This window comes from Oratosquilla oratoria, chromosome 37 (genome assembly GCF_046742065.1).
Source record: "Oratosquilla oratoria isolate Oo_2021 chromosome 37, ASM4674206v1, whole genome shotgun sequence".
In the NCBI taxonomy this organism is placed as follows: domain Eukaryota; kingdom Metazoa; phylum Arthropoda; class Malacostraca; order Stomatopoda; family Squillidae; genus Oratosquilla; species Oratosquilla oratoria.
In genome coordinates, this window is record NC_134813.1 from 28,542,553 (window position 1) to 28,555,052 (window position 12,500).

General features: G+C 40.5%; 1 protein-coding gene across 2 annotated transcripts in view; it reads right to left on the reverse strand.

Moving 5' to 3' along the window:
* LOC143019599 (uncharacterized) overlaps window positions 1-8,153 on the reverse strand; it is a 15,917-nt gene extending 7,764 nt beyond the window's left edge. Inside the window, exons 1-3 of one of the 2 annotated variants that reach the window (XM_076175386.1) lie at window positions 7,979-8,153; window positions 5,581-5,650; window positions 3,948-4,040 (exon numbers count right to left, since the gene is read on the reverse strand). In XM_076175386.1, coding sequence (XP_076031501.1) covers window positions 3,948-4,040; window positions 5,581-5,647 — 160 coding nt within the window. In that variant the 5' untranslated portion in view covers window positions 5,648-5,650; window positions 7,979-8,153. Of the gene's footprint in view, window positions 1-3,947; window positions 4,047-5,580; window positions 5,651-7,978 lie in introns of both variants that reach the window. The other variant, XM_076175385.1, reaches the window with a different exon arrangement.
* Window positions 8,154-12,500: the final 4,347 nt, after the last annotated feature.

Consider the following 12,500-nt stretch of genomic DNA (forward strand, 5'->3'; position numbering starts at 1 on the left):
TTCCCGCCTACTGTAGGTGGGAAACTGCAGGAGGACTCTACTCAGCATAAAACCTTGACGGCGCAGATGAGAATGCACGGTCCACGTGACACTCATACATGCACAGTATATATATATATATATATATATATATATATATATATATATATATATATATATATATTATATACATACATACATGCATATACCAAGGCTTTTTCCCCCTTCCAAGGGAGGTAGCCAAAAAGGGAAAGGCATAAAAACACTCCCACCCATTTCATCCCTAAATACACTCCACACCCCTCCCAACCCTCCCTCTCATCTGAGCACCTCCTGGATGACGGGTCATCCCTGCACCCTGCCCACCGCCCTGGGTCAGAAGCAGTGTCGCAAGACACAGCACATCCACAGCAAGGCCGCTTCATTTAATCGGCGACCCCCCCTCTCCGTCCCCCCTTGCATATAAGGAGAGGACGGGGAGAAATCCCTTCGGGCTGCGTCAAAATTTACTCACATATACTACCCCACCCCCCACCCCCCCGCCCATTCCTCCTTATGCAATCACAACATCATCCATATACAACCATTCTCCACTCACCTCTGTCTTCCGTCCTCTCCCTTCCTTCCTCAACAGACATTCCCCTCTTCCCCAAAGCCCCCTTGACCCCATCCATCCACCTCATCCTAGGACGTCCCCTCATGTTGAATCCCGCCACATCTTCCTTACATATCTCTTTTAATATTCTTTCTTCACTCATTCTTTCCATGTGTCCCCCCAAACCATCCTAATATTCTTTCATCAACCCCTATCTCCCAAATCCTTTTTTTCACCCCTGTTCTCCTCATCACCTCCTCATTTCTCACTCTATCCAGCCTAGTAACCCCCACCATTACTTCTCAGACACCTCATCTCAAACACATTCAAACTCCTTCTCCTCTTCTTATCTTATGTTCCACGTTTTTCTGCCCCATAAAGTGCGGTTGGCACAAGCACTCCGTCATACAGTCTCCTCATCGCATCCATTCCCAAATGTCCTATTCCTCATTACACTCTTTAATCCACCAAGGCATTTACTCGCTTCTCTCAATCTAACATTCTAACCTCCACCTTTTCCTGCTACACTTGCACCCAAGTATCTAAAACTATCTACTTCCTCCAGTCGCTCTCCCTTAATGTTCACTTCCAGTCTACTGCCACTTTCACCCCCTTGTACATCTCATCACCTTACCTTTTACCCACATTTATCTTTAGCTTTCTTCTATCACATACTCTCCCAAACTCTGCCACCAGCTTCCTCAATCCCTCAGCATATATATATATATATAATATATATCACACACACACACACACACACACATATACATACACACACACACACACACACACACACACACACACACATATATATATATATATATTATATACTGTATATATGTATACTGCATATATGTATATAAACACATACACATGGAGGGTTGTCTCTTGTGGAAACAGCCCTGCGAGTAGGATCAAGATCAGGTAAAAATACCAAAGACATCGAGACGCCACTTCAAGTCAGCATTTAGTGTCATGTCACACAGTCATACAGGAAGACGGGGGAGGGGGGGCACAAGTGACTTGAAGATACAAATCTGAGCTCTCCTGCATAAAAAAGACATAATATTCTCTGGTTGAGAGAGTCCACGACACTATGGACCACATTAATATTCCCAATACCTCCTGACACGACCCACCAGTGACATACAGCACACTACCATGGTATGTAAAGTTTTCCAAGACCTCACTGTTCTCGCCATCGAGTCGTGTGTGCGATTCACCACGGTCTTGGATCACGTGTTGGACTCGTGATCGACAGCTATCTCCCTCCCAGAAGAGAGCTCAGAGCTCATATATGACCGATCTATGGGTAATACTGTGACCTTACACGCGCGCACACCCAAACTGCCCGCGCACGAGAATTAGAGTAACGACTCGCAGCGCAGCGATTCTGACACTATTTCAGCCCTGGGCGGGATTCGAACCCAGACCGCCGTAGTGGCGGCCGGGAACTCTAACCACTGCGCCACCGAGTGTGACTGTGTGTGTGTGTGTTTGTGTGACTGTGTGTGTGTGTGTGTGTGTGTGTGTGTGTGTGTGTGTGTGTGTGTGTGTGACTGTGTGTGTGTGTGTGACTGTGTGGGTGTTGTGTGTGTGTGTGTGTGTGACTGTGTTGTGTGTGTGTGTGGTGTGTGACTGTGTGTGTGTGACTGTGTGTGTGTGTGTGTGTGTGACTGTGTGTGTGTGTGTGACTGTGTGTGTGACTGTGTGTTTGTGTGTGTGTGTGTGTGTGTGTGTGTGTGTGTGTGTGTGTGTGTGACTGGAAAAAGTACAACGGCGAGCCACAAAACTGATTCCAAATATCAAAAATAAATCATGACGAAAATCGACTAAAGCACATGTATCTGTTTTCCCTAAAAAAAGCGTAGACTCAGAGGTGACTTGATACAGGTCTTTAAGATTTTAAAGGGAATTGACAACATCAAAAGTGACAAAATTTTCACATTGAATGAGAATCAGACAAGAAACAATGGTCTCAAACTGTCCGGAAATAGATTCAATTTGGAAGTAGGTAGAAACAACTTTGCCAAACCGTGTAGTTAATGAATGGAATAAACTTCCTGCACAGGTAGTGCAATGTAGTTCAGTTCGAAGCTTTAAGAATCATTTAGATAAATACCTAAGTAAGATGCTGTAAATGATTATAATTTATCTTATATTATTTGTTTTTGTTTTGTTATCATTTGTCTGTCTGATTTTCATTATTATTAGTTTATATGTCAATTTATCATTATTTACTATTTACCTGTTTATTTATTATTTTAACTATACCTATGCATCTATTTATGTATTTTATTTGTTATTTACATTATTATAGTTTTTATTTATTCTATTATCATTAATATGATTTTTTTGTTTTTTTGCATCCGACCTAGATATGGATCAAAAGGTCTCCTGTCGGCATGCTTTGCCTTTGTAATCCTTTGTAATCCTTTGACTGTGTGTGTGTGTGTGTGTGCGTGTGTGTGTGTGGACTTAACCTAATTGTAATATACCGGAAAGGAGCTACATTCGTGGAAATCCTGTCTTTTTTTCTGCCATACCTAGTTTTGAATTTGTCTATGGTTTTCGCTTCCAAGAGTTTCTGCATTTACATGGAAACTGTGTTTCTTGACATCCCATGGACGTGTACGCACGTGCGTGTGTGTGTCATTATACAGGTGCGTTAAGTCTGTCCTTTCACTTCTATAAAGAAAATTAGAACATTTAATTTAGCTGCCGTAAGGCCATTTTGCGGTCGGAGGAAACTTATTATTTTTTGTCTGACTGCTGGCAGGTGATTTTGTTCAGCGAAGAAAAAACTCCTACATTCGGAAGGTAAAAGCTTTGCACTATAAAGTTAGGGATGAACCAAGTCCGTCCTGAGTGGGGAGACTATGCCCAGGGCCGCGTCGCCTCACCCGCCCTCTGAATAAACTCTTATGCCTCTACCATTCCCATTCCAAGGACCTCTCGGTTGGCTTCCTCGAGCTACGAGCTTCGTGGGCGTCCCATCCGTCCCTTCCACCGAGAATTGCCTCTTGTGGGGATCACCTGGTGAGTGGTGAGTGGTTTTAACATCGTCAGGGAAGCGTGCCGCATATCCATAGATGCAGTGTTGACACACGAATTATGTTGGTATCAGGACTTGTCTCTCATGGAGCAGTCCCTGGTTTGATACCAATTCATTCCGTTGATAATGTAAGATTCTTCGAATACATTTGGCACCAAAGGGGTCGAGACGCCTCTTCTTCAAGCCCGCATTCAGCGTCCGTCTGTGTCTCACAAGACAGGAAGTACAAGCGACTTGAAGTTTCGGGTCTTATTCCTTTTGTATGAATATTGACAAGGGTACTTAGTAAATAAACCTATGTGTGTATACTACACTCACCTGACTTCCTGGTATTCGGTCGCTCACTGACAAGAGCCTTCATCTGCCGAAGTCGTTCCCGAAGTTCTTCGACGCTTTCGCCTCCCTCGTCATCTACTCCTGGGGGAGGTAGGAGGAAGAGAATAACACCACCACTAACGCATTGCCAGATATATTTTACCTTGAACCCCAGCGAGGCACAAGTCTACACACTGTATATCAACTGTGTAAACTTCTCTTTAATTGTTGTCACATTGATACGAATATAGTTGAAAAAAAACTATTGAGAAACTACTGTGTACAGTGATATGGGACATACTGGATGAGTATGTGTCTGAATAGTTCTAGTTTATCCAAGAATATAAACTAACATCCCAGTGGACCATGTTGTACAACATTTTCTATGTGACAACCCAAATTCGCTGATCGTGACAAAACTAAAACGGATCCTTATGTACTTGGGCAACCCGGGCAATTTAGAAGTCCCTGGCAGTGATTGGGCATCGAACCCAAGGCTTCGTAACTATGAGACAAATAGATACTGAATTGTCCGCAGCGGCAGATGATGTCTACCCAGAACTCAAACTTCGACAACTATATCCTCCTTATTTTAAACAAAAGTAGCGGTGGACCACCACAGCTATGAGGAAGACCCTCTGAATTCTACTAAGTAAACTAAGTAAGTAAATGACACCTTAGTGGCTGCATTCTTGCTGCTATGCATATATGCCTCAGATTTGGTATGATATCGAAACATTGCTGAAATAGAATTAGTCCCCTTGGCAAAGTGGCACCCGTTTTAGAATTTTGTTTTGATTCCTGCCAGGGAATTTCATTCATCTGAAGGGGTCGAATAGGCTAAAAAGAAATTCTGATCTCCCAGACCACGCTTTAGTCCAAGCCAGGGGCTCTTGAAGCCTGAAGCCAGTACACACACACGGAGGTACCTCATAACTTCGAATAATTACAAACAGAGACCACATATTAAGCCCCAGTCACTCCAAGTTTACGACCTGTTTCCGACCACCTCCTTCGACGGTGGCATTTTTGTTTCTCTCATGGTTAGCGCCAGGTGGCTATTGTTTCATATTCATCTTCATGAGCGGTGGAGATTCATTCCAATTGTCTTGAATTCTTTTTATAAACGGAGGAAGAGCACAAATCAGCCTGGTCGCCGGTGATGGTCGAAAACATATCGGAAGCTAGGTGTAACTGGGCCCTTAGAAAGCATAGGAAGTCAATTGTATGTTTTTTTTTTCAAAGTCCTCTGATGCCATGTAAATATTATTGAAAGACATATGAAATTAATGTTCAATATTCTATCACTATTTGTAACCAAAGCTAACTTAACCCAACGTAACCTAACTTAACTTAATCCGATTGAGCTACATCATCCAAATAATTGTATGTGGTTTAACTCCTTGTACTTTGTCTTTTGGCAAACTGGACAACAGTTGCTTCACATAAATATATACACTAACTGCTGGTAGCCTAGGAGCCAAATCTGTGGCGCCGCAACGCCTGAGTGTCAGTTAGGACCACAAATAAACGTTGAAAAGCATAAATAAAAAAAAAAAAGTACAATGAAACAGCGACCACGAACCAATCATCTAAGCCTATGGACAACCATCAAAACATCATCAGAATCACTCACCCGTGTAGACGGAGTGTGCATTGGGTCTGTTTCGCAGACCCTCGTAGCTCTCCATGTTAGTGGCCATGATCTGCATATACAATAAAAAAGCGGGGTGAGAGTGGGTGGGAGGACGTGCATGGCAGACCGAGAGGAAAGGGGAAGGTCTGTCTGCAAGAAATTGACACAGAAATCACTACAATTAGGAAATACGCGATATCCAAAACAAAATGTTCCGAAATCTAGAAGATTAAGGATACCAGAAGCACTTTCTGGTATATCTTACAAAGTCTATTTCGTTTTGAATATTGAAAATTCCCGAATCTAAATATTTCAAAATAATTTACTTGTGCACGAGTAGACAGATATATGGAATAGAGGAAATTGTATCTTGTGAGCTTTACTTTAAAACTAATTAGATGGATTCTTAATAGTTATAGATCAGAGATAGCCGTAGTTGCATTCACTATTTTTCCAAATTGTTTCGTTTCTTAGGTAACAGGAAGGAAGACAGCAAACTGACTATTGGTTGGAGACTTACATATCTGTGCATGTATTCACCGCAGCTATTATATTATAGACCGACTCTCCAAGACTTCATTTTGGGACACATTTCTGTTTTCTAATTATTTGGTCTCTGGTTCTGGAGTAGAGTGCCAAAAAATGCAGAGGTCGTTCATTGGGATTGCATTAGTTTAAACATTTTCGTTTAACTGGAATTGGGAGACTCATAGTTTGCCATAGAATTCATTTTATTTAATCCTTTTGACGATGCAGGGCTACTTTGAGTGTTCATTTTTGTCGTAAAAATAATTGTGATCATATAGGTATCGACAGGCAAGTGAGGAAAGTGGTTGGGGAGAAGGATGAGGATGAGAGAGAGAGAGAGAGAGAGAGAGAGAGAGAAACAGAGAGGGAATGGATCAGAATATATTTATTTGCTTATTTTGAATCAGTATGTATTCATTTATTTATTAATTTACTTATTTATAATTTATTTTATCTATCTATGTTTATTTGTTAATTTATCTATTTATCTATTTATTGACTTATCTGTTATTAACTAATTTTCCATCCAGCTAAGTCAGAATGTTTCCAGACAGTAAGGTTTCCCGTTGTAATCAGTTGTAAATTCGAAGAATAAGATATTATATAGATAAGGATTGGAGAAAAAAGTAGCTTGATGAGTTGAAAAAAAAACATGTGAAATATGGATACATGTACACACAAACACACACACAAACACACATACATAAACACACATACACATACACACACACATACACACACACGTATGATGTATAATGTTAAGACCATTATATGTGGTATTATATATATATATACATATATATATATATATATATATATATATATATATATATAATTTTTTTATTCACATATATTTATACATATATTTATATACAAATTTATTTGTCATCTATTTTTTCATTTCTATCTATTTGTTTATCTGTTCATCTATCCATTTATTTACTTAGTTATCTATATATATTTTTGTTTATTAATTTATGTTTTTTTTATTCATTTGTTTGTTTATTCTTTTATTTACTTATCAGTTTATTAATCTATCTATTCATTTATGTATTCATATATCATTTATCTATTCATTTTTTTGATAGACGTGCCCAGCGCGAAGGTACAGGTTACGGGAGGTGCGAGGCTAAGGTTGGAGGTGAAGAGGGGAGGGAGGGAGGGAGGGAGGGGAGAGGATTTGGGGTTGAGAGCTCAAGAACCACTTGCATCTAAGTATATAGACTCTTTTTTATGACGGGAGATATCGGACTGTACTTAGATTAAGGCGTGGCTACAAAACATTGTTTATGTTTGGTGGACAAACGAAAATACACATTACACCTCATTCTACACTGAAATGCACTGATGCTGTAAAGGTCTTGATTACGATCAAGATGTAGTGTTTTCTTGCGTAATCGCAGCCAAGTTTTAGTCTTCATTTGTTACCCGTGGGTGTAGGCAAAGTGCGTCTTGGAAGCTGGGGATGCTGCGGTGAATGCTGTCAGGTGTCCCATCATATATAATATTTCCTCTCAAAATTGTCACTAAATATTAAATCATTCATACATAGCTGTATCTAGGACGTTGTAATACACATGCATGAGGAGAAATATGAATTGTTAATACAGATCATATACACCGACTCGGCTTCGAGATAGACAACTCTGAGATGAGAGATGGATGCTGAGATTTTTGTATTTTTTGTTGAATAGATATTGCACTATCGACTACACATTAGGTGTTGTCTCTCTGCCAGACTTGAACGGAAGACCTCCAGAATACATAAAATGAATTCTCATAATTTCCACCGTACCCTTTGTTATGATATAAACATAATTTTTAAACCGTTGACATAACCTTTTTTGAGTGAATAACGAATCCAACTTACGATTTCGATCACACAAGGATCCTGGGGCACTGCTGTTGCACTTGTTGCAATGTGGTTGTGCTAAATCCTCGACTTCATTTTCTCACATATATATTGCAGCAGGGACAAGACGCGGCTAAGCTTCCTGAAAATGAGTTTTGTTGTGGACGACAGGGCGAGCCGACCCGCGCGCCATCTGGCCGTTGTATTGATTGGAGCGTTACCAAATGTCGACATTTGCGCCTCTTTCTCAGTCAAGCCCGTTTAGGTACGAGCTAATGTTGAGGCTTATGTTTTCATCCTGACAAATTGATTTACGTTCAAATGAACACAAGTGAACAGTAACTTGTGAAACCAAAATAAGTTATCAAGAAGGGTAATGATATGATTATTAGAATAACAGACAATTTGCTCCCCCAACGTGAATGCGCACGCAGAAGCTGGTGATTGAACAAAAGTTAGTATTGGGTGTATTGTCTCTTCAAATATCTCACATTTCCGACTTCTTTTGAATGGTTCTTTTCCTATATATATTTTGCTGGGGACATCTAAATATAAAGTTTCCAATATCTGGAACGAAAACGTCGGACGGAAATATACTAGATTATTAGACAGTGCTTTTGGTATCCAAAACTTTTTAGAACTTTCTAAGAATTTTTTTCGAATATTGGAGATTCCGCAATAGTAGCTCCCCAACAGAGAAAATTATTTGTATAATTTTAGAATTTATCATCTCCATTCCCTTTTTTCCCTGTTAATTGAAGCGTCCAGCTCCCCACTCTAATCTCTTCCTCCTAGGAAATATGACCATCCTGCCCTCCATCTAGGTTCAGCCATGAGAACAGCGGAAGATGTTAGAGAAAGAATCTAGAAGTCAGAGTAGATGGAAGTCTTATGAAGTAAAGGTGGGCTTGGTTCCAATCTGATAGAAACAGGAGACTATGCAAAAATTATTTAGATCTTGCTGTCTCCAATGTTTCTGAACTAAGATCTTCGAAATATTCTATCATCTGGCTCAACGTACATTTTCATTCTTTCATTAAATACTTATGTCTCGATTTTTTTTTGTCTACTTAACGTCCTCCGTAGAATACTTTCTATTTCACTCTCGGTTCTCTGAAATTTCCGTGTCAGGAGATTTCAATGTTCATTACCAGCTTTTGCTTTTCTTCCTCATTTACCGATTCAGGGAGTACTTAATGGCTGAAGTTCAATCCTTGTCCTCAGTAAAGTAACAGCAGTCTCATTCCTGTTTGTTATGTTAACGTTTGCGTTTGATAAAGTCATTATAATTCCGTTTTATTATATATATTGCAGTACCAACGTATATTGAATTAGTCTTGATATATTACCATTCTGTATTCTGTGTCAGAGGAATGGGGTAGATGGTCTTATGATTCCTGAGGCCACTTTACGGGAAGTTGAGAAGGTCTGATCCAGGAGACTGGCCTGACATTCTAAATATCTTGTTACTACTCATTCACCCACTCATTTTGTTATTTCTTTTACTTTGTTGGGTACCTCTGGGCGGCACATGGAAAGAATGAGTGAGGAAAGATTATCAAACAAAGTGTGAAAGGCAGAGGTGGATGGAGTAAACTTGAGAGGGAGACCGATAATGAGAGGAATGGATGGAGTGAAGGGGCCTTTGAGTAAAAGTCTATTGTCTGTTGAGCAGGGAAGGGAGAAGACAAGAGAGAGATTCGAGTGGAAAAGGGTTATGAATGGACTGTAGATGGACACAGCTCTAAGGGATTTCTCCTCGTCCACTCTATTTTTGCGTGAGGGGGACGAGGAGTGATGGTCGTCGTCGTCGTCATGTAAATGAATCGGTGGGGGCCTGATGTGGATGTGTGGCTGTGTCTTGTCACATGGCTTCTGAGCCGGGTATGGGGTTAGTGTAGGGGGGATCAGGGATGACTCTTCATCCATGACGAACTAAAATAAAAGGGAAACAAATGGATTACGCATGAGGATGGGATGGGTGAGGGTGGATGTAAGTTTTGGCTGGCTGGCTACCCTCTTTATGAAGAAGAAGAAGAAGAAACCTTTGGTATATAGACAGATATGGATAGGGTACCTCCTATTATAACCTTGTTTCTGTTGCACCTCTTTACACTTCACTTCATTGCCTCAAGATCCTGCAACACATCCAAACCGCCCCTCCCTCATCTTGGCGCCATTCAAATAGGATTTCCTTGATTTTTCATAGATTGATTGCTACTTCCATACATGTGTGTTGGTTGATATTGCTGTGGAAAGTATTTCACCAGCGCTTCTATTATTGTGGACAACCTCGCACTGCTGTCGTTCGTCCGCACTCGTAATCTTTATGTGATTACAAAATGTGTCTGAGAAATGATCATTTCGAACACGGAGGCATGCATTCCACGCCCATCTTCTAATCCTAAATCTATAAAACCTCGGTTTAACGACATTTGTTCTCGTGCTACCTGAGTAGGGACAAGGCTGACAGAAAGGAATTGTACACCTTCAAACTCCTGAGAATCACAAACTATTTACTCCTGTCTGGAATCGTGCAAACTGTCTTCGAAAAAAATCTAGATCTACAGGAAAGTCCCAAAACTTACCGCGTCAAATTCTTCACGTGATTCCTGGCACCTGGCCAATGACATTCCCAAATTTTCACATTTTTGTTTATACCTCCACTCTATCGCAGCATTAGTTATAATGTTGTCTCTTCATGTGAAATAACTGAATTCTTTACTTGAAACTCTCACTAGAAAGTCTATTTTGGACAAGTCCGATTGTATTCCTCTTGCCACTGCTCTTCCTGACTCACCAATACCTTTCATCCGAATTTAAGTCGAGGATTTTTTTTTCTTCATTTTTTGGCTCTAGCTGGCCTTGGCTCTAGAAAGCTTTATAGTTCGGATGGAGTATCCACTACCGTAATTAAAATATGCCTTTGTGCTGCCTCCATGGCGAGGCAAACTGTTCAGCCTCTGTTTATCCACTTGCTCCTGCCCTGTATGCTTGAAGTGTGCCTCTATTCAATCTGGTCTTAAGACAGGTGACAATTGTCAGCCCTGTGAGTACTGTCACATACATTGAATTTCCGGTTTATGTATATATTCTTTGATTTATTCTTACCATGAAAATCATGAAACATCTCACCACTCATAAACTTTACTTGGTCACCAGTATGGCTTCTGCAAAGAACGTCCTACCGGAGATTGTATTTTGTCACTAATAAAACAGGCGCTTATGTCCTTGGGGGACACTATTACACCGAAGATATCTTGTTTTAGAAACAGTAAAGGACAATTTTGAATAGGGTGGCAGAACGGAGGGATAATTGAAGATGAAAGTGACCGGTAATCTTTTAACTATAGAGTGGAAACTAGCCTCCATTCATAAAAGAATGCTGAGTGATTTAGTCGGTAGGAATGTCACAAAAGTCCCTAGAATATAGACTACATGAAACATTTAGTTAGTGCCCTAAACATTGTTCCACCGGACATCTAATGTTTCTGTCTAACTCTTGGTCATCTTCTTTGGGGGATTTTGGTGAGCTATGTGCTGTTGTACTGGACACGTTAAACTATTTTATGGACTCTCACAAATCCTTGATGTTTAAACTACCCCCAAACGGCATCTGTACCTCTCTCTGCTCCCTCGTTTCTGATTTTCTTTTCTGACCGTTTTGTTCAACTCGGCTCCTGACCCTATACAAGTGACTTGTTCGTTCCAGTATGTTCGTTCCAGTATGTTCGTTCCAGTATGGAGTAGGTTTCTCATGTTTAGGGTGACTCGCTTCCCTTAGTACTCCTGAGCAAGGTAGAGTACAAAGCCTTCCACCTTATTAACGCTTCTTGTCTTGTTGACGGCCTTGATCCTCCTCTCCCTTTTCGCCGCAACATTTCATGTTTACTTCTTTTCATTCGCCACCATTCTTCAGAATTCAATAGCTGCATGCATGTCATCCTTAGAAGACCAAGAAACATTTCACTCTGCTTCTCTTTCTTCACGGCAGGAAGATCTGGAACTTTCTTCCCATTTACATACTGTACATACATACATACATACATATACCAAAGGCTTTTTCCCCCTTACTCGGGGGGTAGCCTTCCCATTTACAGTTTTCAATTTTGTTTGAGTTGGACTCTTTCAGGGCACTCCCTACACCAGCACTTGACTTTGATCTAGTGTAGTTACTCCTCTTTTCTTCCAAGAGTCGTCCTCTGGGGGTTATTAATCTCAGTGATTTTTTTAACCTCTTTGCCGCTCTTTGAAATATGAAGGTCAAAAATACAAAAGGAAGAGGAGAGTCATAGTTTATAACCGAGTGAGGTAATATAATCTCTTATAATGGGAAAGACACTACATGAATGTAAAGTTAGTTAATGACCTCTTTGAAGGAGTGACAGATTGTTTAGCGTGAATATGAGGCAATGGAGGGCTATATTCTGTAATCTCATTGCGGTGTTGACGTCTGGGGCATGTCGTATTTGGAATCCAGCCAATAATGTGACGACATTGTGCATCCCATTGCATGATACCTCGAACACAGGAAGGTTTG